This window comes from Triturus cristatus, chromosome 1_2 (genome assembly GCF_964204655.1).
Source record: "Triturus cristatus chromosome 1_2, aTriCri1.1, whole genome shotgun sequence".
Lineage (NCBI taxonomy): Eukaryota > Metazoa > Chordata > Amphibia > Caudata > Salamandridae > Triturus > Triturus cristatus.
In genome coordinates this window covers 35,755,548-35,781,627 of record NC_140580.1, presented here as the reverse complement: position 1 = coordinate 35,781,627, position 26,080 = coordinate 35,755,548, and the positions used below count along the sequence as shown (strand labels likewise).

Sequence of the window (26,080 nt, the reverse complement as noted above, 5' to 3'; positions counted from 1 at the left end):
GTAAGCTGCTGCCGGCTGTGCCTCAGGAGGATTCGGTGTAATGGGACGGCGCTCGTAGTCAGCGCTTAAGTAGGAGCCTGGTGGAGGGGGCGTGGCCTACGCAAGTGGGTGTGTCTTGCTGGCCGCGGCGAATGGCGGCAAGAAGGTCCAAAACACCTCACCCGCTGCAGCGATAGTTCTGCTATGCGGGGGTGTCGGTGCCAGAAGCGAAGTGAAATGCCCAGGGGTAAGTGAGTAGGTGAATTTAAAAACACACAAGTATACAGATTTAAAAAAATCGCTAAGTAAGCTGCTCCCGGCTGTGCCTCAGGAGGATTCGGTGTAATGGGACGGCGCTCGTAGTCAGCGCTTAAGTAGGAGCCTGGTGGAGGGGGTGTGGCCTGCGCAAGTGGGCGTGTCTTGCTGGCCGCGGCGAATGGCGGCAAGAAGGTCCAAAACACCTCACCCGCTGCAGCGATAGTTCCGCTATGCGGGGGTGTCCGTGCCAGAAGAGAAGTGGTTGTGGGCCTTCTGGCCTCCTTGATGATATCCATACATTCAGGTGGCAGGTTTAGGTAGCCAAACTCTAAGACTTCAGGAGCCAGATTGCCAAGTTCAGCTGTTGCGGATCTGGGTGCTGAATTTCGCCATGGTTCTGCGTTAAAAGTGTGGGTGTGTTCCGCAGCCTTTGATGCGGCACCACGGAAAGTTCTACAAAGGTGGTGTACCACGGTTGGCGTGCCCACGTTGGAGCAACCAGGATGAGTGTCAGTGAGTGTTGTCGCAGTTTGCGTGCCACAAGCGGTATTAATGGCGCTGGGGGAAAAGCGTACGCAAATCTGCCTGACCAGTTCATCCATATCGCATTGCCCTGCGACTGTGGGAACCTGGCGGCAAAGTTTCGGCATTTTGCGTTTTCCCTTGTGGCGAATAGGTCTATCTCTGGCTGACCCCACTGCTGGAAGTACGGTTTGAGTACTGATGGATGTAGCTCCCACTCGTGCATTTGGTGGCTGTGTCTGCTGAGCAGATCCGCCATCTGGTTGTCCTTGCCTGGGAGGTGTTCCGCCATGAGGAACATGTTCCTCTGAATGGCCCACTTCCACATGCTCTGAGCCAGATGAGACAACTGTGGAGAGTGTGTTCCTCCCTGCTTCTGTATGTAGTACATGGCAGTCATGTTGTCCGTCCGGATCAACACGACTTTGTTGCATAAGTGTACTTTAAATGCCTTCATGGCTAGGAAGATTGCCATCAGTTCCAGAAGGTTGATGTGCATCTTCTTTTGCTGTGTTGTCCATAGTCCCTGCACTGTGTAATTGAGTACATGAGCTCCCCATCCCTGGAGAGAGGCGTCTGCCGTCAGTATTATTTGCGGAACAGGCTCTTGGAACGGTCGGCCCTTGCAAAGGTTTTGTGGATTCCACCAATGCAGAGAGTTGTATGCCCGACCGCTCACCAACACTAGGTCTGTTAATTGTCCTTGAGCCTGATTCCATTGACGTGCCAAGCACTCCTGAAGCGGGCGCATATGTAGTCTCGCGTGCAGGACTATGAAAATGCAGGAGGCCATCATGCCTATCAACTGCATGAACACTCGCGCTGGAAGGGAGTGTTAAGGTTTGAACTTTGTGATCAGCAGTTGCATGCTGTTGATCCTCACTAAATTTGGCTGAGCTGTGGCTGCCAGAGTGTTTATGGTCGCGCCCAGGTACTGTCGTACGTGTGCGGGTTGTAGATGTGATTTTGGGTAATTTAGTGAGAATCCCAGACTGTGAAGAAGGTGAATGGTGTGGGACATGTGGCTGGCACATTGCTGGGCTGACTTTGCCTGAACAAGCCAGTCGTCCAGGTAAGGGAAGACGTGAATGTGCTGTCTCCGTAAATGTGCTGCCACTGTCGCTAGGCACTTGTTAAAGACCCTGGGTGCTGTTGTTACTCCGAAGGGGAGAACTTTGAACTGATAATGGTGATCCTGAATAGTGAACCTGAGATATTTTCTGTGCGATGGGTGTATGGGTATGTGGAAATACGCATCTTTCAAATCCAGTGTGGCTAGGAAGTCTCCCTGACTGAGTAACGGTAGAACCTGCTGTAGGGTGAGCATATGGAAATGCTCTGACAGAATGTAGTGGTTGAGGGGTCTCAGGTCTAGTATAGGTCCGAGAGATCCGTCCTTTTTTGGGATTAAGAAGTACAGAGAGAACACCCCTGTCCCCTGTTGGTTTACGGGCACGACTTCTATTGCACCTTTTTGCAGCATACTTAGTACTTCCTGCTGCAATAATGCCAAGTGCTGTACGGACATAGGACGGTGCTTTGGCGGTATGTTGGGTGGAGTGGACGTTAATTCTAGACAGTAACCGTACTGGATAATTTCCCTGACCCAGCTGTCTGTGGTGATGGACTTCCAGACTGACAGGAACTGTTGGAGTCTCCCCCCCGACAGGTGGTATGTGGTCGGGGGGCAGGGAGAAGGCGTCACTGTTTGTTTTTGGGGGAGGACCTGGTGTTGCCGTACCCACGTTCTCTGCCCTTGGTGCTGGATCCACGATATCCACCTCTATTGTTTTTATCATAGGTACTTTGCGTACCCCCTTTATTGTACTGCTGCTGGGACCCCTGACCTCTAGCTGCTCCTCTATTCCCGGGGCGACGAAAGGAGCTACTCCGAAACTGCTGCGACTGCAGAGCCCCCATTGATTTTGCAGTTTGTGTCTTTTTTAATTTTTTCAAGGGTAGTGTCAACCTCGGGGCCAAATAAAAAGTCTGGGTTGACCGGTTGATTTAAGATATTGTTCTGAATTTCAGGTTTGAAGCCTGAGATTCTCAACCATGCGTGCCTCCTCAACATTACGCTAGTGTTGATCGCCCTTGCTGCAGTGTCGGCTGCATCTAGTGCGCATTTGATGGACGCATTTGTAAGGAGTTGTCCCTCTCTGATAAGGAGCTCCGCTGCCTCTTTGTATTCATCTGGCAAGTGTTGTAGCAGTGATTCTAGTGTGTCATAGTGTGACCTATCATAACGGGCCAGGAGTGCCTGGGTGTTGGCAATGCGCCAGATGTTTACTGCTTGCGCTATCCTTTTGCCTGATGTCTCCAGCACTTTGGACTCATTGTTGGGGGGAGGAGCATCACCCGTTGTTTGTGAATGTGCTCGTTTGCGAGCATTAGAAACAACCATGGAGTCTAATGGTAACTGACCCTTAATGTACATAGGGTCTCCGGGTGCTGGCTTGTATTTTTTTTCGATTCTGGGGTTCAACACCCGTGCCCTGGTAGTTTCTTTAAAAATGTCTTTTGCAGGTTTTAGAACCCCTTCAACATTGGCAGAGTTTTGACGGTTTTCTCAGAGGAGGCAAACGTGTCCACTAAGAAATCTTCCTCTACAGTGTCAGAATGGAGTTCTACTCCATGATTGGCAGCAGCCCGTTCTATGAGGGCCTTAAAGGCAGCAGTGTCCTCCGTTGGAGATGTCTTTATATTATAAAGCTGCGTGTCAGGAGCATCTGGTGCGTTACCCTGGTCGGTGGGGTCTCCCCATGCCTGATCTGGGTCTTGCATGTGATCATCAGGATCGATATCCACCGGGTAAGTGGTATCATCCCCTATATAGTCCTCTCCGATGTCTGCCTCCGAATGCGTAGGAGAAAAAGACGGTGGGTCCTGAAGGTAGGGTTGAAAGGTTTCGTGAAGCACTGGTGTGGAACCTGCTGGCAGTTTTTGTTTCAAAGGAATCTTGTATGAGTCCAAACCCTTCTCTGGTGTGATCTTCCACTTGCGGAGCAGCAGCCTACCAGTGTCGGCGTCGATAAAGTGTGCCTGTGAAGGCTCGATATCGATTTGTCCAGTGGATAGTGTCTGTGTTTGGTGGACACGTGTCCGAATTTCGAACATTTTCGGTGCCTTGGGCGGCAGGCAATCCAAATGTGATGTGCGCCGGCGCCGAGTGTGCTTTTGCGGCCTTGTGCGTTTCGGGACCCGACGTAGGTTCGAGGGTTGCCCGGTCCCTGATGCGTTGCAACGACGCTGAGACCTGTTGCAAGGTGAACGCAGATGGCGCTTTGGAACCGATAGGCACCTTGGGGGCAGGTGTCGAAGCGGTATCCGATTTTTTCCCAGTCTTTGGGTCGTCGATCCGAAGGTGGGTATCGACGCTCTTTGGAGCCGATGATTTGGTATGCGCCACACCCTTTGATGTCGATGCAGACGGATCGACCACCTTGACCTTGGTGGGTTGGGCCGCAATCTTCGGTGCCATAGGCTGAGGCGCCTTGTGGGGACCGAGGGCCTTCTTCTTTGGCTCGGTGCCGGAACCCGTCTTGGTGAGCTCGGCACCGAAATCTCTTTTGGTGTGTTCGGTGCCGATGACCTGTGCCGGCGTCGAAGGAGTGGAGGGCTTCGAGGCCTTCGATCCGATCGCAACCAGTTTCACTTTCGGTTTTGATGTAACCGGTGCGACGGATGGTTTCGGTTTCACTGAATGAAATCCAGTCGTCTTCGATATTAATGGCTCCTGTGAAATGTTCGAGGCTGGGCCTTGAGGCGGGGCCGAAGAACTGTGTGACTGATCTTGGGTAAGGCCCGCAGGCGATCCCTCGACCTGAGCCTTATGACGACTTTGTCTCTCGGCCTCCGTAACGACGGGTTGGCCTAGCTCTTCGCTGGAGCTATCTTCCTCGGCCCCAAGGGCCTCATCGTAGTCTCCTACCTCGCCGACGACGTCTTTGTCCTGGAAGATCACCTCATCATCGTCTTCTGATCGGGATTCACGTTCGGAAGCATGGCTGGAGTCTATGTCTTCTACGCTCTCGGCTTCCTCATCCTCGGTGCTGAAGATGTTGACCGGGGCAGGCGCCGATTGCTGTGCCTCCAATCTCGCTGCCTGTCGATTCCGCAGAGTCTTCTTCGAGCGGAACCGGGCGCAGGCCATACATTTCGACTCATCATGATCCGGTGAGAGACATTTGTTGCACACCGGATGGACATCGACGTGTGGGTATTTCGCATGGCATAAAGGACATCTCTTGAAAGGAGTCCTCGATTCCATCGTCGAGCGTTGATCGATGTTCGGACCGAAGCGGATCCGAAAAGTGTGAAGAAGTTACTAAAACACAAAATAAACTGGTCGATACCGAACGCGAACAATACCGACTAAATCTAAAGGCCTTTTGGCCTTAAACTAAAGTTTCCGAACTTGAGCTAAGATAAGCACATCCGAACCCAATGGCGGAAAAAAACAATCTAAGGATGGAGAGGATGCCCATGCGCACTGTAGTCCAGGGGAGGAGCCACCTATCTCGTGATACTTCGAAGACTCTTCCAGGACAACAATGTGCAATCATCCGGACCCAACACTAGGCGGCGATCTATGCACAGATATGAATTCAGCAGCCCACATGCCTCGAACATTATGAAATCCCCCGATGTCCTCAGGGGGAGAATCAGAAGGAAGCGGTGGAGAAGGCATCGGTATAACATAATCGTCCCATGGATCAATAACGTTAGTATTGTCGGGAACTCAGCCTCTTCAACCTCCTCTTCAGAGGATGTATCATCATGGTGCACATGCTCAGATGAATCTGACGGCTGAGCCGGCGAAACAGGAACCTCAGACTGAGGCAACGGATCGGGAATCCCCGTTGATGGAGGTGGATTATCTGGGACAGCCTGCTGTGGGGGAAACCTTTGACGGTAATCCGCAAGCATGGCTCGAAGATCCTGAATGAGTGTAGGAGGAAGGTGACTCATTTCCTTCTGGCGCGACTCCCTTCGATATAATCTACGGTATGTAACCATAAGTTCATCTTGATAATACTGCTCTTGGTATTCGTCCTCATCATCATCATCATCTTGACACTTGATGTTTAGCTCCGAAGGATGGTGAGCTGTGCCAAACGGTCCCTCATCGTCCTCATTGTCAACATAAGTTTCCAAAAGGTGAGCCGGCAAAATTGGAGATATTTTACTGTAATCTTGTCTTTGAATAGTCTTAAGTTGAAAAGATGCAGATGTTATTGGTGTTGATTGTGAAGACGAAAGCACCATTGTTGATATCTGAGATTGCGGTAGTAAAGTCGACGGGATCATCGTAAACAGTTTGAATTGCAAATGTATATGCACTTTGCTTTGATTACAGTAGAGCTACTAGTAATGTAATGCTTTTGTTATACTGTATATATACTTTGTATTGGCTTTTTAGTAGAATGTCAAGTAGATTACTTTACAGATCACTTTTCTTACACAGTGCAGTATAGCTGGATACTGCACTGGGACATTTCCTGTAAACAGGTAAGTAAAAAAGTTTTTGTTATTTAGTTACAGTTTAAGGGTTTCTTAGATTTTCCAACTCCACACTTAGAAACTTTTCACAGACAAACAGTCAATGTTATCCTATGGAGGAAAATAGGGTTTTCGGTTCAAAAGTAAGTATTCGGTTGTGGGAGTTTGTATTCTGGGGTAGACTCAGGGGTCCCCCAGGGTCAAGGATGCACTCTTGTTACACACTCAGCAGCAGAAGCGCAGTCGGGTGCAGAGTGCTGAGGCCCAATGTTATCCAATGGGGGATAGGGGGCCTCTGGTTGGTGGCTGCTGACTAGCAGGCCACTGGGTTGTGGGAGCAAAGCTCCTGGACTTAAGCTCAGGACAAATGGGGGTTGCAGCACTGGAGCGGCCGGGTGCAGAGTGCTGTTTTGGCATCGGGTGCCCTGTAGCTTTCAATGGGGAGTCTCCGGTTTGCAAACAAACTGCAGGCTCGGGGACGAAGGTCTTCGGGGTGTGACCACCACTTGGAGAGGTAAGTTGGGATACTGGGGGTTGGTCAGGCACAGTCGGTTGGGCCACTCAAGTCTGTGGGGCGTCGGGTGCAGGGGTGCCTTTTAGGGTCAGATCTTCTTACTAGCTCCTGGTCGCAGTTGGGGGAACCTTCCAGTCTGAGGCTGCAGGCATCGGCTGGAGGCTTGAGGCAGGTCAGGGGTCACCGGATCTTGGGTCAGGACCCCGGGGAAACCTCCTCTTGGTGTTGGGCCACTCAAACGCTAATCGTGGGCGCAGACCCACGAATCCTTGCGGAGCTGGAGTCAGTTGATGAACAAATTCGGTGTTCAAGGGAGACAATCTTTGGGATGGAAGGCAGGCAGATCCTCCAGGTTTCTCAAGGTTGCTGGCTGCAGGACACACTGGGATTTCGCTGGAGCAGGTTCGAGGTGGGGTAAGGTCGGTAGGGCTGGGGCAAAGTCAGTGGGCGTCCTCCTCTTGTTAGCTTCGGCACGGCTGTTCGGTCCTTCTTCTTTTCTTGTTCTGGTTTCTTGTCAGACTTCTTGGTTCAGGGCTGACCCATAAATACTATATTTAGGGGGCATTTTTAGGGGTCTTTAGGTCAGTGTGTACCAAGCTAGAGGGGTGACTGGTCTATGTCAGGGCAGTGGGTTGTAGCCATGGCACACAGGGATGTGTGCCATGTTGATTCTTCACTTTGTTCTGCACCAAAACATGCAGCCTGCAAAGGCAGTGTTTGAGTTTAAAGGTACAGGGCCTCTAAGGGCTGCAGCACTTATTGTGCCACTGGTACCCGATTAGCAGGTGCCCAGGGCGCACTCAGTCAAAGCACAACAGCAATTCAGCAAAAAGTGGGGGCAACCATGCAGAAAGAAGGCACTTTCTCACACAGTCCCTTAATGCTTTCTGAATCTGGGTACTCTCCATTAGTTCTGGACTACTTGTTTACTAATGGTAAAGGTAAATCCTCTATGCCCATTACAATATGTTACAACAAGTATGGTATACCATTGCCCAAATGAGGGTGTATAGTGACAAGCATCAAAGCCAAAATGTGTCGACTTTTGACTTGACTAAAAAAAAAAAACAGTGCTCAATGACCCTAAGTTGGACCCAGGTGATGTCATACACATATGGATGCGTCACCGACTATTTGTGCACGCCTCATGTCATGCAGGCCATTTTGGTGTTTAATTTACACTAACAAATAGCAGAGAGGTAAACTGGAAAAAAAATAAAAGGCAGATTCACAAAAATTATCAGCTTCTTGAATAAAATCTTACCAGTTGGCGTACAGCTTCCCTCAGAGAATTCTCATTTTCAATCATAATAGCCATGTCCTTTTGAACAGTGGAGGCCAACACTATGTCCAGTGTAGCAGCTTTTAAAGCCATCTTGCAAATCATCTCATCATGGGAGAACACACAGTAACGATTTAGTCCCCGGTAATGCTCCACACATTGGCGACCCAATGGTAGCTAAAAACAAGAAAGTAAAATTAACTGTTAAACTAACAAAAAAATGAATAAAGTCCAAAACTCAATTTCCATCCAGTTTATCTATAGAAGTTCTCAGTTAGCAATCCTAAACAAGCATTGGCAAAGCCAACAGGCACCGCCTTTGAGATCTTTTGGAATGCAGTGCAGCATGGCTAAAATAATTATGCTAAAGCTTTTTTATTTCTTCTTCGTTACCAATCTGACGTGGATTGGTAGCTAAAAATATAATAAAATGTGTGGGAAGCTGGCTCTGTATATACTATAACAAAATGAGGTATAGTGTGCACAGAGTCCAGTGAATCCCCAGAGGCTTTACAGAGGCTCAAGTAGATAATACTAATGCTATCTTTTGTGGTAGCGTGTGTTGGAAAGCGCCCCTTTTTGCATGGTTACCCACTACTTTTTGCCAGATTCTGATGTTCTTTGGCTGAATGTGCACTGAGTTCTGCTAACCAGGTTCCCAATGTCTTTGTTCTTTCCCAAAATGGTACCTTTGTTTCCACAATTGGCACACCTCTGGCCCACATACAAGTCCCTTGTAAATGGTACTAGGGGTATCAAGGGCAATGCGACCACAGAGGGTCTCTAAGGGCTGCAGCATGTATTATGCCACTTGTAGGAAGCTGGCTCTGTATATACTATATCAAAAAGAGATATAGTGTGCACAGAGTCCAGTATGTCCCCAAAGGTATAGCAGAACATGAAGTAGATAATACCTTATGCTCAATTAGTGGTAGCTGGGCTGATCAGTTAGGCTCATCAGAGAGCTGTATTAAGCATTTATTGTACACACTCTGGCAAGAAATGATCGCAGACTCTCAAAGACTGAATCCAGACCAATTGTTTGTATAAAAAGATTATACTTTGTTATTTTATTTCTAGAACCAAGTGAAACTTAGTTGAAGGTAAGTAAACAGTTTATCGAATAGCAGTAATACTGTTCAAGATGTAGGAGGAATAGATTTGCAAGGTAGAAGACAATCTTTTACAAGAATGAAATGCTTTTATATGGTCAATCAAATACAGTAGACTTTGCAATTGTAAAGACAGACAGTTATCTTCAATAGGAGAAATCACAATGCATGCTATGGAAGGAAAGAAATGCTACTTACCCAGTATGCATCTGTTTGTGGCATATAGAGCTGTAGAGTCATATGCTGTGCATAGATCGCCATCTAGTATTGGGTCCGGATGATTGCACTTTGTTTTTGTTCAAAGAAGTCTTTCCAGTCACAAGTTAGGTGACTCCTTCTTTCGGTGATAGTGCGCATGGGCATCGACTCCATCTTTAGATTGTTTTGCCAGAGCGGGTGATGATGGAGTTAGTAAGAGTAGTAAAGAGAGATATCCATGTATATTGTATCCAAGTAAGATGTTTCTGCAACAGGTAAAGGTAACCGGGGAAGTGGGTGGGCGCATATGACTCTCCAGCTCTATATGCCAAGAACAGATGCATACTGGATAAGTAGCATTTTCCGTTCGAGGCATATGAGCTGTAGATCATATGCTGTGCATAGACTACTTAGCAGTTATCTCCCAAAGCAGTGGCTAACCTGTAGCTGTTGCAGTGGTCTGAAATAGTGTACGTAAAACTGCCTGGCCCACACTAGCTTGCTGTTTCGCTAACACATCTACACAATAGTGTATTGTGAGTGTGTGTGGTGTAGACCATGTTGCAGCTTTGCAGATGTCATCTATGGGTATATTTCCTAAGAATGCCATAGAAGACCCCAGTTTGCATGTAGAGTGCGCTCTAGGGGGAATTGTTAATGTGCGTTTTACTTTTGTATAGCATATTTGAATACACTTAACTATCCATCTTGCAATACCTGATTTTGATATTTGATTGCCTTTATGTGGTGGAGCAAAAGCAACCGAAAGTTGCTTGGTTTTCCTGAAAGGTTGTGTCATTTCAATGTAGTATAGTAATGCTCTTTTGACATCTAAGTTGTGAAGAGCACGTTCTGCCACAGAATCTAGTTGAGGGAAGAAGACGGGTAAATCAACAGATTGGTTGATGGGAAAGGCAGAAATGACTTTAGGTAAACATTTGGGGTTAGTCCTAAGAACCACTTTGTTTTGGTGTATTAAAAATGGTTCTTCTATGGTTAGTGCCTGAAGCTCACCCACGCTTTTCAGAGATGTGATGTCTATGAGGAAGGCTACCTTCCAAGGGAGAAATTGTAGTTCACATTTGTGCACTGGCTCAAAAGGTGGACCCATGGGTCTTGTAATAACAATGTTGAGATTCCACAATGGAGCAGGTGGAAGTTTGGGGGGGGAACGACTTAAGTTCTTCCATAAATGCTTTAATAGCAGGCACTCTAAAAAGAGACAAATGTCTGTTTTGCAGATATGCAGCTATTGCAGCAAGATTTAAGCTTATGGATGTGTACGCTAAATTGGAGCGCTGTAGATGTAATACGTAGCAAATTATGTTATGTATTGAAGCGTTGAGTGGATTGATTTGATTGCTGTTACAGTAAATCACAAACTGCTTCCACTTTGCTGCATTTACGTGGGTGGCAAACAGATCTATCCCTGGGAAGCCCCACCTTTAGAAGAATGAGAGGAGAACCTGAGGGTGGAGTTCCATTCGTGGATCTGTTGTCGTTGACGACTGAGCAGATCTGCAATCTGGTGTTTACTCCTGGAAGGTGTTCTACAAGGAGATATATTTTGTGAGGTATGGCCCATCTCAAGATGCTCTGGGCTAGCTGTGAGAGCTGGAGAGTGTGTGTACCCCACTGTCTTTGTAAGTAGTACATTGCTGTCATTATTTCTGTGCGAATTAGGACAGCTTTGCCTACTAGATGAAGTTAAATGCTCTCAATGCTATAAAACTTGCTAGCAGTTCAAGATGGTTTATGTGGAGTTGTTTTTGTTGCCGAGTCCACATGCCCTGAATGGTATGTTTGAGGAGATGAGCTCCCCAACCAGTGAGCGATGCGTATTATGTTAGCACTATCTGTGGAACCGGGTCGACGAATGACCACACCTCGGAAAGGTTTTGTATGTTCCACCACTGCAGAGAGTGATGGGTGCGGCCGTCCACTATAGGAAAGTGGCTCTGTATATACTGTTCGCAAATAGGTACAGTGTCTACAGAGTCCACAGTCCCCAGAGGTTTGGCAGAGGCTAAAGTTAGATATAACCTTACTCTCTAAAGTGGTAGCTTGATCGAGCAGTAAAGCAGTATCAGAGGACAGTGTAAAGCATTTGTTGTGCACACTCAGTCCGCAAATGGTCTCACACACTCAAGAACTGAACTCTAGGTCAATGGTTTGTATATAAAAATATATGTTTGTTTTATTTTAGAACTAACAATAGGTATCAAAATATACTTTCTCAGAATGAGATGCCTTAGTTAAATACTTTGCAATAGGCAATTGACTTTTGAATGCAATAGTTACAATTTGTTGCAATAGGCAACACAATTTCAAACACAATAATACATTGAGCTCAATGGGAATTTTAAGTTAAATGCAATTGATTACTTTTCTAACTCCAGGACTGGATCCTAGATTCAGTCCTGGGACAGTTCTTGGAAACGAGTAAATACGTTTTAGTTACTGTTGTGATTTTTAAGCAATATTTTGGTATTTTAAAAGTTGACAAACTTTTTCTAATCAAATTACCAATGTTATCCTACGGGAGGAAATTCACTAAGCAGGTAAGTGGGGTTATGGTTACTTTTTCGGGTTCAGTGTTGGATCCTGGATCCAGCACTAGTATACCACCTGTAAGCAGTTGATAGAATGCGTTTAGGTTATACAGGCGATTTTTAACGAATATTTGTAAGTTTGCAAAATCGACAGAAGAAATTTCACAGAAAAACAGTCAATGGTTTCCTATGGGAGAAAGTTCAAGTTACTGGTAAAGTATGTTCTTGTTACTTTTGTAATCCAGTGCTGGGCTCCTAGGCTCAGTACTGGGACATCTACCTAAAACAGGTAAGTAATTACGTTTTCACAGTTGGTACGATTTTTAAAGAATATTTGTGGTTTGCAAAAATCGACACTTAGAAGAAATTTCCCAGAAAAACAGTCAATGGTTTCCTATGGGAGAAAATTGAGTTAGTGGTAAGTATGGTTTGTTAATTACTTTTCAGGGTCAGTGCTGGGCACCAAGATCCTGCACTGGGATCTCTCCTAATAGCAGGTGAGTATTTCCGTTTTCGTTACTCGGTTGATTTTAGGTGAATATTTTAAAGTTTAGAAACTCCACAATTTCAAGTGAAATCAGTCAATGTTACCCTATGGAAGAAAAGTGAGTTATCGGCTTTTGGGTAAGTACTCGACTTGCAGAGTGAAGGTTCTGGGCATAGACTCAGGGGTCTCCCAGGGTCAGGTAAGTACAGTTGATACACCCTCAGCGGCACAGGGGCAGCCGGGTGCAGAGTAAGTTAGGCCCAATGTTATCCTATGGAAGGCAGGGGGCCCTTGGTTGGTGGCTGCTGGCTAGCAGGCCACATGGCTGTGGGAGCTGGGCTCCTGGTCACTTGCTCAGGGCAAATGGGGAAGTAGGTAGGAATAGAGGTTGCACAGCAAGGGGCAGTCGGGCGGCTGGGTGCAGGGTGCTTATGAGCCGTCGGGTGCTAAATGGATCGCAATGGAGAAGCTCAAGAACAAACAAAGGCTGCAAGCTCGGGGACGAAGATTCTTCAGGTGCGACCACCACTTTGAGAGGTAAGTTGGGTTGTTGGAGGATAGGTAGGTACCCAGGAGTTGGGCACAGGGGGCCGCCGGGTGCAGGGGTGCCTTTTGGTGTCGGGAACTCTTACCCTCTGTTGATCGCGGACCCTGGTTCTGAGGCTGCAGGCATCGTCAGGAGCATCGAGGTGGGTCCTTGGGTGCCAGATTCGGGGTCACAGTCGCCGGGGGGACGTCCTTGTGATCTTGGCCCACTCCAGCACAGGCCAGGCTTGGCGGGTGCAGAGTGTGCAGGGTTCGCGGTTCCTGGCTGATGCCAGGGGTCAGTTAATTGCTTTGAGCAGTGCCACTGCTCGTGGGAGTCCCAGATGCTCAGAGTCACAAGGTAGCCAGGTCCTCCGGGGTTTGTGAGGTTGCTGGCCATGGGAGATGCCGGGATTTAGCAGGAGCAGGTTCGAGGGTCGACAGGCCGGTAGGGCTGGGGCCAAAGCAGTTGGTATCTTCCTCTTGTTAGCAGCTGCACAGCAGGTCTTCTTTCTTCTTGATCTTCTTTGCTGTTTCGGAATCTGGATCTCCGGAAGGAAGGTTCAGGATGCACCTAAATACTAAATTTAAGGTTGTTACATGTAGGTAAAGGGCAGGGTACACCCCCTATTCTGCCACGCTCCTGTGGGAGGGGGGCAGTGGTCTAGTCCTGATTGGGCAGGGCTCCCCAACTTCAAGATGGCAAGAGCCCGGAGATGTGCTTATCCTCGCCTCCCCACCTGAGGGGTGGAGTTGGCAGAGGCTGGCACACACAATGTCCTTCCTTGGGATTTCCGGCCAGTCTTCCCGCCAGAGTGGGGGTTGAGAACCGGTAGGGGCCAGTTGCTGGGTACAGCAAGTGACCTGGAGAAGCTCACAAAGGCGGAAGGCCTTTGAAGCTTCCCCTGCCCATCCTGGGGGAGGAGACTTCGCACCTCACCCAGGATGTGCATTGTGGCAGGCCCAGGAGAGCAGATGGCTCTCTACCCAGGGGTCCAGCAACAGGTCTGCTGTGTGGCAGCCTAGGCAGCCCGTCAGACAAGACGTGGATTTTAGATTCGGTTCAGGGGGCATCTCTAAGATGCCCTCTGTTGTGCATCTTACGGTAAATTCCACACTGGTATCAGTGTGGGTTTACTGTGCTGAGAAGTCTGATACCAAACTTCTCAGTCCTCAGTGTAGCCATCATGGTGCTGTGCAGTTTGTGTTGACGACCTCCCAGCACCATATACTCTTAATGGCAGCACTGCACTTACAGTGCCCAGGAATGGACCTGGGTACTGTAGGGGCACAGGGCTCATGCACCTGTGCCCACACCACTGGCATAGGGCACCCAGCTAGAGGGGTGACTGAGGTATGCCAGGGCAGTGTGTGTTGTGGGCATGGCACACAGGGATGTGTGCCATGTCGACTCTTTGTTTTGTTCTGCACCCAGACACTCAGCCTGCAAAGGCAGTGTGTGTGTGTGTGTTTCAGGGTACAGGGCCTCTAAGGGGGGCACAATAAGTGCTGCTGCCATTAGAGGCCTTCTCTGGTCACAAGGCCCTGGGCACCTAGGGTACCATTTACCAGAGGCTGACATGTGACCAGAGATGCCAATTGGGTTTTGGCTGTTAGGCAGTTTTTAGGGAAGTTACACAGGCCCTGGGCACCTGATTGGCAGGAGCCCAGGGCACAACAAGGAAAAGTGCATCAGTTATCAGGCAACGAGTGGGGGGGTTACTGCAACAGAAACCCACTTCCTTACAATGTTTGCAGATGAGACTTGGTAAGGTTTACAGTGAACCCAAGGTCGTGAAGCAGTTGGAATGTTTTTTGAGTGTGGCGTAGGCAGCTTTGTTGCGAGCTGGCTTTTATTAGCTAGTCGTCTAAGTAAGGGACTGCTGTCTTCTTAGATGAGCCGTGACTACTGCCAGGCATTTTGTAAAAACCCTGGGTGCAGTAGTTACTCCAAATGGGAGAACTTTGAAATTGATTATATTGGCCATCAAACCGGAAGTATTTCCGGTGAGCAGGGTGAATGGGAATATGGAATTAGGCGTTCTTTAAGTCCAGAGTGGACAGAAAGTCGCCTTGCTGAAGGAGTGGGAGCAACTGTTGGAGTGTAACCATATGAAAGTGGCCCGACTGAATGTACAGATTTAGTTCTCGGAGGTCTAGTATAGGCCTGAGAGAGCCGTCCTTTTGAGGAATTAAAAAAGTACAGGGAGTATACCCCGGTCCCCTGGTATTGCAATGGGACTGGCTCTATGGCGTGTTTGTCCAAGAGAGAAAGAATGTCTTGCCTTAGAAGGGTAAGATGCTCTGGTGACATTGCATGTGATCTTGGACAAATATTTGGGGGGAGTGTTGTAAGCTCCAGGCAGTAACCATATTGGATAATTTGTAGTACCCACTTGTGTGGTGATTGAATTCCAGACAGGTCGGAATTGAGAGAGACGTCCCCCGACAGGGGAGGAATGATCGGAGGTAGCGTAGGAAGTCACTGTTTGTTTGCGGGGGAAGTGAGTGTGGAGTTGCTTCTACCTCTTCCCTTACCGTTGTTTCCTCTAAAACCTTCTCTGAAATAACCTCTTGAAGAGGGGGATTGGTTGTTGCCCTTGTAAGAGGAGGGATTTTCGGTGGATACAGTTTTGAAACCACTCCTGTAAAAGTAGCGGCAAAAGGAAACCTATTGGTAGGTAACTGGAAAGCCCCCATGGACTTAGCGACCTCTGTCTTTTTTCATTTTTTCCAGCGAGGTATCAACTGCTGGGCCAAAGAGATGCTCCTTTTCGAATGGTTGGTTGAGGATGGAGGTTTGCACCTCTAGCTTGAAGCCGGATATTCTCAACCAAGCATGCCTGCGTAAAAGTATACTGGTGTTCACTGCATGAGCTGCTGTGTCTGCTCCGTCTAGGGCACACCTGATTGACGTACTAGTGTTAAGTTTACCTTCCTCGATAAGGTCAGTAGCCTTAGATTTATGTTAGTGAAGTAAATATTGTATGAGTTTTTCTAACTCATCGTAATGAGCCCTATCATAACGAGACAGCAGAGCTTGAGCGTTGGCAATGCACCAGTGATTTGCTGACTGTGAAGCCACTCTTTCGCCCGAGGCATCAATAAGCTTAGACTCCTTATCAGGAGGAGGAGCCTCACCTGTGGTCTGTGAGTTAGCTCTCTTGCAAGCGTTGGAGCCTACAAGAGAGTCTAAGGACAGCTGGCCTCTAATGTAAAAAGGGTCGGTGGGTGTGGGTTTATATTTCTTTGTCCACCCTAGGTGTAATTATTCTTGCCCGTACAGGATCTTTAAATAAATACTTTATTTGTGTGTTTTAACATGCCTTTTAGAATTGGCACGGTATGAGTGGCTCTTTGAGAAGAAGTAAGTGTTTCAAAGAGGAAATCCTCTTCTAAAGGCTCTTTATAGAGCTCCACCGCATGATATTGAGCAGCCCTTTAAGTACCCACTGTTATCGCCAGGTGGGGAGGGTCTGAAGGGAGACAAATAAGGGTCATTGTCTGTATTTGGGTCAGTATGATAATCCTCCCAAGGGTCAGTGTCCGAAGGCCTTTCCTGATCTTCATCCCCCTCATCCAGTGGGTCAGGTGAAAGTGGTAGTGGTGGTGAGTTTGATGGTGTAATAGGCAAATTGGGATCAGTGGGAGGAGGTGGTGGAATGTAAGGGGGAGAAGGGTTAGTACCCACACTCTTCTTTTTGAGAGGAATATGGTAGTCCTCTGGTAGGTCTATCCTTTTTTTTTTTTAAGAGTGGCATGAATATGTCCTGTTTGAGGATTGATCACAAGTTTTTTCTGCTTCGGATCCGAAGGCTGGGCATCGGGCCGAGGCTCTTTAGACGGAGTGTCTTTTTCTTTAGTAGCCAGTTTCGGAGTCGAAGGTTTCAGCTCCGAGCCTTTCGGTGTGGAAGGTGGAATCTTCGACAACGGTGGTATTGTGTCAAACACGTTTGGGTTTCGGCGCCGAAGGTTTTGGGTCGGCGCCGAAGTGGGGTCGGCTCGAGCCCGAGCCGGAAGGCTTCCCTTTTTGTTTCGGAGCCGGGCCCGAGGGCAGGCATCGAAAACATTTTGTTGGTGCCGACCTTGGCCAGAGGGCAGAGGAGGGACCGGAGCCTTTGTTTTATGTTGTTGAGGGGGCAAAGGGGTATATTTACTCACGGTACGTTGACCCGGAGTAACCTGCTCCTCTTCTTCCATGTCGGAGTCGGCTTCGGACACGGAGATCTGTTCTTCTTCCTCGGCTGCTTGAGCTTGATGTTCTGTGTCAGAATCTCCGCCGAAGATGTCCGGTGCGGAGCCGCTCTGGTGTTGCATCTCGTGACGTCGAGCCCGATGGTCACGAAGTGTCTTCTTCGATCGAACGCTTCGCAGTTTTTCTCGTCATGTTCCGGGGACAAGCAGAGGTTGCACACGTTGTGCAAGTCGGTGTGTGGAAATTTAGCATGACAGCCGGGACATAACTTGAAGGGAGTCCGTTCCATCAACTGCTAGTGCGGGTAGGCCCGACTGCCTGCCACGAGTTTTCCGATCGTAGTTTTTTCGAGGTGGGAAGATACACGGCGAATAGGGAACCACGATCGATAACAATACTGTCGGGGGTAGTGGATTGCGCGTCAAAGGGGTCCGAGAAACGGTGCCGAACCAGAGCGCAGAAATATACATCTGAACCCGATGGCAGAAAAAAACAATCTAAAGAAGGAGTCGCTTCCCATGCGCACTATCACCGAAATGAGGAGTCACCTAAACCGTGACTTGAAAGACTTCTTCGAACAAAAACAAAGGTCAAACATCTGGACCCAACACTAGATGGCGATCCACGCACAGCATATGATCTACAGCTAATATGCCTCGAACACAGAGTTATACAGTAAGAGGCAAGTATGTGACTTACTTCCCCAGTCTTCAGGGGTTTTGACCAACACTGGGTAAGGTTCAGTTCCAGGTAGGTACTGCACCACCAGCAGCATTGGGGCGGCCAGGTGCAGCGGTCATGGAGCCCAATGTTAGCCTAAGGCGAACAGGGCCACCTCATAGAGACATGGATTAACAGGCAAGTACCTGTGGTTTCTGGGCATGGCCTCAGGGGTTAAAGCAGGCACAGGGGTAGCCACAAGGCAGCACCAAGACTACACCAACAGCGGCACAGAGGCATCAGGGAGCAAATCGGCGACGGGCACCCAATACTCTTCAATGATGGTCATCGGTTTCAGAAAGAGGCTGCAGGCTCGGACCCAGAGGTTGGACGAAGGCTACCAACGGCTGGGCAGGTAAGTTGGTATGCTGGGGGACACCTGGGCACCGTCGGCTGGGCTCCTCAAAGTCGAGGGTGCAGAAGTGCCTTTTAGTGTCGGATTTTCTTAGCTGGATACAGTCGTAGTCAGGGGGACCCTTGGATAAGAGGCTGCATGTGACGTTGTGCAGTCCTGGAGGGGTCGCTGGGGAGGGTTCACAGGACAGGTGAATCACTCAGACTCAGGCCATGGGCATCGGGTGCAGAGTGGTGATCCGCCTAGATCCAGTATCCTTAGGATTGTTTCTTTCTGGATAAATCCGGTGTCCAGGGCAGAAAAGAGTAATCTTCGAAGGCAGCCAGGTCTCTGGGGTTCGTGGAGGTAGCTGGCTGCATGGCAGGGTCCTGCAAACAGGACACAGGCTTGTAGGGCTGGGTCCCAGTCAGCTGTCATCTTCCTTCTTCGCTGCTGCAAGGCTCTTCGGTCCTTCTTAGGTAGTCGTAATCTCAGGAACATGGTTCAGGAGAGTTCTTAAATACAAATTTTAAGGGCGTTACTGCGGTTGGAGGGCAGTAGCCAATGGCTACTGTCCCCTATGGTGACTACACCCTTCAGGCGCCCCTTCCTTTGGGGAGAGGGGCACATCCCTATTCCTATTGGTACTAATTCTCCCAACCAAGATAGAGAATTCTGAAGACAGGAGTTCACCTCAGCTCCTGGACACCTTTTTTCATCCTATGTAGGTACCTTTCGTGCATCGGCATATCTACAAGTTGAGATTGCAGACCACATTATAGGGACACTTACCCTGCGGTCTACCCCAAGCCACCTCACACCCATGTGGGTTACCATCCTGAAACCTCTTCCTTTTCTGTTGTGCACAATCACAGCATCAGTTAGGTCCTGAAGAAACGCCATTGATCATTCTGACTATTTAGGCGTGAAACATGTTGACCTTTTGTTAAGTTACACAGGCACATTAGGCCTCATTGTAACTCACCAACCTTCTGGTTTTTTAACCTACCAGGGGAACCACACTATTAAAGAGACCACCAGTGGAACCCCCTAGGTAATTTTATCTACCCCTGCACGCACCTCACCACTTTTCTCACTGGATCCACCCCACTCACCAAACGGCGTTTCTCTTTAAAGATCTCCGTTAAAGTGACCCGTCGGGCATTGCAGCGCCGGCCCGACGAGGAGCAAAAGCCAGATGATGAAGCATGACATCCTTCGGGGTGTGTGAGGGCAACTAAGAGGCAAGACTTGGCCCTCCCCTTCGGGATTGTATCCTTGATACTGGGGATGAACCTCTGCCTCTCTTTTTCACCCTCTTCTTCTAGATCTTTCCTATTGTTCCAGCAAGGGGGAGGTGTGAAGTGTAGGAAGCTGGCTCTGTATACACTATACCAAAATGAGGTATAGTGTGCACAGAGTGCAGTTGAAGGTAGGAAGGGGTAAAAGTAGATAGTACCCTACTCTCTATTTGTGGTAGAGTGGTTGAGTAGTCAGGCTTATCAGAGGGTAGTGTTATAGCATGTTTTTTTTTTTACTGAGTTTTTATATAGTGCAAACTTGACCCGGTATCGGGTATCAGGGCGCTTTACATAGCACCAGTTGCATTACATGAGGACACATTCATTTTTGTTAGGCACGAGGTGATTAAGTGATTTGCCCAGAATCACAGGATGTTCAGCGTCATTGCCGTGACTCGAACCCGCTTACCCAGATTCAAGGTCGACTGCCCTAGCCGTTAGGCCAACTCCTCTCCGCAAGTGTTGTTCACACTTAGGCAGCAAATGATGTCACACACTCAAAGACTGACCTCAGACCAATTTGTTGGTATCAAAAACATTATTTAGTAATATTTATTTTCTCGAACCAAGCTAGCCTGGAACGGGTAAGTGTAAATGGTACTTTTCAAGGCAGGTTGAAAACAACAAGCAGGCTGAATAAAAATGTTTGTTACAGGTTTGCAAATCTTTTCAATACAGTGGAAATTACAGTTAGATTACTTTTGATTACTTTACAGATTACTTTATGGATTAGTTTTTCTACTCATTGTGATATGCCTAGATATCACACATGGACATTTCCTAGAGAAAAGGTAAGTAAAGCAGTTTTCAGTTATTTGCATGTTTTCAAGTTCTCATACAAAACCAACTCCACACTTGAAACAATTTTCAATGAAAAACAGTCAAGGTATTCCTATAGAGAAAATGTGGGGATCGGTAAACAGGTAAGTACTTGGTTGTGGGATTTGGAATTCTGGGGTAAGAACCAGGGTTCCCCCAATGTCAAGAAGCACCCTCAGCGGCACAAAGGCGGCCGGGGGCAGAATGCTTAGGCCCAATGTTATCCAATGGGGGATAGGGGGTGTTAGAAACTGGCTCTATATATACTGTACCAAAGTGAGGTGCAGTGTGTATAGAGTCCAAGGGTCTCCAGAGGTTTGGCCGAGGTTAAAGTTAGATAGAACCTTACTCTCTAAAGTGGTAGCTTGGTCGAGCAGTAAGGCAGTATCAGAGGACAGTGGTAAGCATTTGATGTACACACTCAGCAAATTAATTCACACACAAGAACTGAACTCTAGGCAAATTGTTTTTCTATAAAAAAAAATATACTGTTGTTTTATTTCTAGAACCAAACAAGCCTGGCACAGGTAAGCATAAAAATACTTTGTAGTAGTAGATTACTTGCATGAAAACAGTTCAAAATTGCAGTACAACTTGTACTCATTTTGGTTACAGTTTAAGTAAGCAGTTTGCAAACACTTAGCAGGTATAGTACATTCGAATGAAAGGGCTTTTTAAGTAAAATGCAATTAATTACTTTTCAGATTACTTTTGCTAACACAGGGTTGGATCCTAGATTTAGCCCTGGGACATTTCCTGAAAACAGGTGAGTAAAGGTGTTTTAGTTAGAGGTACGATTTTTAAAGAATATTATTGCATTTCAAAAGTTGACACTTGAAAACGTTTTCACATAGAATCACCAATGTTATCTATGGGAGGAAATTCACTAAGCAGGTAAGTTATGTTAATGATACTTTTTCTTACTCAGTGCTGGATACCTAGATTCAGCACTGGGACATTTCCTGAAAACAGTTGAGAAAATGTGTTTTGGTTATTGAGCTGATTTTTAAGGAACATTTGTAATTTTCAAAAGTCGACACTTGGAAACTTTTTGGGAGAAAAAGTGTCAATGTTATTCTATGAGGAAAAAGAGGTTATCGGTTTCCAGGTAGGTAATCGGTCTTTTGAGTTAGGGATCGGGGGTAAGACTCCAGGTTCTCCCAGGGTCAGTGATGCACTGTTGTTGCACCCCCAGTGGCACTAGGGCGGCCGGGTGCAGAGTGTTGAGGCCCAATGTTATCCTATGGAGGATAGGGGGACTCCGGTTGGTGGCTGTTGGCAAGCAGGCCACGGGGTTGTGGGAGCAAAGCTCCTAGGGTTAAGCTCAGGGCAAGTTGGGGAATAAGTTAGCACCAAAGGGGCACCCTCAGCGGCACTAGGGCGGCCGGGTGCAGGGTGCTGTTTTGAGGTCGGGTGCCCTGTTGATTTCAATAGAGATTCTCCGGGACAAAGAAACACTGCAGGCTCGGGAACAAGGATCTTCCACGAGTGACCACCACTTCGAGGGGTAAGTTGGGATGTTGAGGGTTGGTTATGCACCGCTGGGTTGGGCACACAAGGCCGTGGGGCATCGGGTCCAGGGGTGCCTTGGGACGTCGGATTTTCTTACCCGCTCTGGTCGCGGTCGGGGGGGTCCTCTGGATTGAGGCTGCAGGCGGCGTCAGGAGGCTTGAGGCAGGTCAGGATCGCCGGGGGGACCTCCTCGTGTTGTGTTTCCACTCGAGCTCGGGCCGGGTTCGGCGGGTGCAGAGTGGGCTGGATTCATGGGTCCTGGCTGGCACCAGAAGCTGCAGTTCAAACACGTCCGGAGAAACAGCTTGGAATTTTAAGGCAGGCAGATCCTCCAGGGTTTTTGAGGTTTCTGTCCGCTGGACACGCCGGGGTTTTGCAGGAGCAGGTTCGAGGAGAGACAGGCCTGTAGGGCTGGGGACAAGTCAGTGGGCGTCATCCTCTTGTTCGCTCTGTACGGCTTCTCGTCCTTCTTCTCTTCTTTTTATTGTGGTTGCTGGATCTGTGGAAGGAAGGTTCAGGGAGCCCCTAAATACTAAATTTAGGGGTGTTACAGGTAGGTAAAGGGCAGGGACCAATGGATCTCTTCCCTGAGGTGGGTACACCCCCTATTCTGCCACTCTCCAGTGGGAGGGGGGCAGGAGCCCGTCCCTGGTTGGCTGGGTCCCCCCATCCTCAAGATGGCCGGGACTAGAGGTTGTGCTTCACCTCGCCTACCCCACCTTAGGGGTGGAGTTGGCAGAGGTGGGCACACCTCTCTTCCTCACTTGTTTTTCCCGCTGGTTCTCCCGCCCAAAGTGGGGGGTAGAACCAGTGGGGACCAGTTGCTGAAAGCAGCAAATGGTCTAGAGAGGCTCACAAAGGCAGCATGGCTTTGAAGCTTCTCCTTCGTGAACCCTGCCCATCAAGGGGGAGGAGGCTTGGCACCTCGTCCCAGGATGTGCATTGTTTCAGGCCCCCAAGAGCAGCAAGCTTTCGACCCAGGGGTCCAGAAACCTGTCTGGTGGTGGTAGCCTGCGCAGCCACTCAGTCAGGTCAAAGGAAGTTGGTCGAGTTTAGGGGGCATCTCTAAGGTGCCCTCTGTTGTGCATTTTACATTAAATCCCACACTGGCATCAGTGTGGGTTTAATGTGCTGAGAAGTTTGATACCAAACTTCCCAGTCTACAGTGTAGCCATCATGGTGCGGTGGAGTTCGTAATGGCAAACTCCCAGCACCATATACTCTTAATGGCAACACTCCACTTACAGGGCCCAGGAATGGACTTGGGCACTGTAGGGGTACAGGGCTCATGCATCTGTACCCTCACCACTGGCATAGTGCACCCAAGCTAGAGGGGTGACTGATGTATGCCAGGGCAGTGGTTTGTGGACATGGCACACAGGGATGTGTGCCATGTCGACTCGGTTTTGTTCTGCACCAAGACACGCAGCCAGCAAAGGCAGTGTGCGAGTGTCAGGGTACAGAACCTCTAAGGGTGGCACAATAAATTCTGCAGCACTTAGAGGCCTTCTCTGGTCACAGTGCCCTGGGTACCTGTGATACCATTTGCCAGGGGTTGACATGTGGCCAGAGATGCCAATTGGGTTTTGTTTTCAATGCAGTTTTAGGGAAAGAACATAGGCCATCGGTATCTGATTGGCAGGAGCCCAGAGCACACTTAGTCAAAGCACATCAGCAATTCAGCAAAAAGTGGGGGCAACCATGCAGAAAGGGCACTTTCTCACACCATGTATCCGGCGATCCCTCAGCTCCCCCAGACACTGGACATCATACGCAAGTGCGGGCAGGAAGACGTATTATTTCACTACTATATAGGACCAAGAGGAAGGACACCGGTGCTCCCCCTCCTGGGGCGTTTGCTGCTTGGAACACAGATCTGGAGGTGCTACTGGAGGATAAGGACTGGAGGGCAGTGGGTCAACTCACACGCACGGTCTCCTGCAACGCCCATTTCCGAATAATTCACTATAACTACATGCACCGTACTTATATGACCCCGGAGAGACTACACCGCATGGCCCCTAATAGGTCCAGCATGTGCCTTAGGTGTCAAAAGAAAGGCGCTAATTTCCTGCACTTGACTTGGGAATGCCAAGGTCAGAAGCTTTTGGACGGAGGTGGTAGAGCGGATCAGAGGGAGTGTGAATAGGTGAGTGCAATTGACACTCTCCAACTGCCTACTGGGGTTAATTCGGAAACCTAAAAAGAAAAACAAGATAGCATACAGACACCAGCAATTACCTCTAGTCCTAGCGAAGCACAGAATAGCTATTGCGTGGATGGGGGCAAATGCACCCCAGGCTTCAGCATGGATAAGAGATGTGTGCGAATGGACATTAGCTGAGGAGGCACACATGAAGAGGTGCCGCAACTACAATAAATTAGAGGATGACTTAAGACTTTGGATGGAACTCTGCCATGAACTACTGGCTAATGGCCTACAGTCAGGGTCCCAAATCGCATCCTTGATGAGCTGCCAGGCAGGAACCGAAGACGATGAGGGGGATTAAATGTCCGTTACACTTGACAAATGCTTGCCGTTGGGGCACCCCACCCAACAACAAGAATTTGGCAACAGCGGTTGGACCGATCTTTAGAACTGTACCACCATGCCTTATGACCACAAGTTTCCTTTTTGCTGGTATTGTTTGCACACCTGTATTGTGTCATTGTATAAAACCTTAAATAAAGTGCCTAAAAAATAAAATGCTAAATGAACAGTACCTGGTGGCGTAGAGCAGCCGCTACTACTGCCATGCATTTGGCAAACACTCGAAGGGCCGACTTCAATCCGAAAGGGAGGACTTTGTACTGGTAGCGTTTGGCCGCTACCGTGAAGCGCAGGAACTTTCGGTGGCGTAAGCTGACTGGTACATGGAAACACATTCTGCAGATCTATCGAGCACATCCCGTCTCCTTGTTTGAGGTGAGTATATATTTAATGAACAGCCAGCATACAAAGTTTTTCTCCTCGGATGGACTTGTTCAGAATGCGTAGATCTAATATAGGTCTGAACTCTGCTTTGAGACCTTTCTTTCGAGCCAGAAAGTACCTTGAATGTACTTCTTTCCCTCGTTGAGAGGGAGGAACTTCCTCTATGGCAAATTTCTGTAGGGGTGGCTACTTCTTGCTGCAGCAGTTGCACTGGTGGCATGTGGTTTTTACCGGAGGGATCACTGGAGGTGTATATCGTTACCTTAGAGAGTACCCTATTCTGCAACATATTTAGGCTATCCTGTTTTAGGTTTAAACCTATAATAACTGATAAAATCCCACTGAAAGGAAAATAGCCCTCACCAGTGTAAACATATTAACACTGAAAAAACAGAATCGCAACTACAAACTAAATGTCATTTTATAGAAAGGAAAAGGTGAGTAAAAGAGTGGGGGGGGGGGGGGGGGACAGCGCAGGTCCGTTGAAGCGCCAGGTCTTGAGGTTCTTCCTGAAGGTGTGCAGGGTCGGGGAAGAGTCTGATTTACACTGGGAGCTCATTCCAGGTCTTGGCTGCGATGTATGAGAAGGCTCTTCTGCCTGCTCTGTTTCTGCGGATGAGGGGGGTCTCTGCCAGGGCAAGGTTTGCAGAGCGGAGGGTCCTTTTGTGTACGTGGAAGGAGACTCTCGTTGAGGTACTTGGGTCGATGTTGTGGAGGGATTTGTAGGTGTGGGTGAGAAGTTTGAAGGTCACTCTTCTCGACGGGGAGCCAGTGGAGGTCTCATAGGTGTTGGGTCATGTGTTCGTGCCGTGGGGTCCCGAGGATGAGTCTGGCCACGGTGTTCTGTATGGTCTGGAGCTTGTGTAGAAGAATTCTGTTGATTCCGGTGTAGATGGTGTTGCCGTTGTCCAGTCTGCTGGTTATGAGTGTGTGGGTGATGGTCCTTCTGCATTCGGAGGGTATCCATTCGAAGGTCTTGCAGAGGACACGAAGGCAGTTGAAACTGGTGGAGGCGACGGAGTTGATCTGGCGGGTCATGGTGAGGGAGGAGTCGAGGATGATGCCGAGGTTCCGTCCGTGGTCTGTAGGAGTGGGTGGACTCCCGAGGGTGGACGGCCACCAGGTGTTGGTGGAGGTGGAGGGTCTGAGGATCAGGACCTCCGAGTTGAGTTTCAGGCAGCTATATTTCATCCAGGCTGCGACGTCCTTCATTCCTTCCTGGAAGCAGAGTCTGGTGTCTTCGGGGTTCGCGAGGGAGAGGATGAGCTGGGTGTCGTCAGCGTAAGATACTATGCTGAGCCCATAGTGTCTGCATGTCATCTACCCACAGAGA

At 48.6% G+C, this 26,080-nt stretch overlaps 1 protein-coding gene across 6 annotated transcripts in view; it reads right to left on the bottom strand.

Moving 5' to 3' along the window:
* Window positions 1-26,080, bottom strand: part of KDM5B (lysine demethylase 5B) — an 897,967-nt gene that overhangs the window by 531,715 nt on the left and 340,172 nt on the right. For all 6 annotated transcript variants that reach the window (XM_085600396.1, XM_085600377.1, XM_085600387.1 and 3 more), the window contains one exon: window positions 8,040-8,234. In XM_085600396.1, coding sequence (XP_085456522.1) covers window positions 8,040-8,234 — 195 coding nt within the window. The remainder of the gene's footprint in view (window positions 1-8,039; window positions 8,235-26,080) is intronic.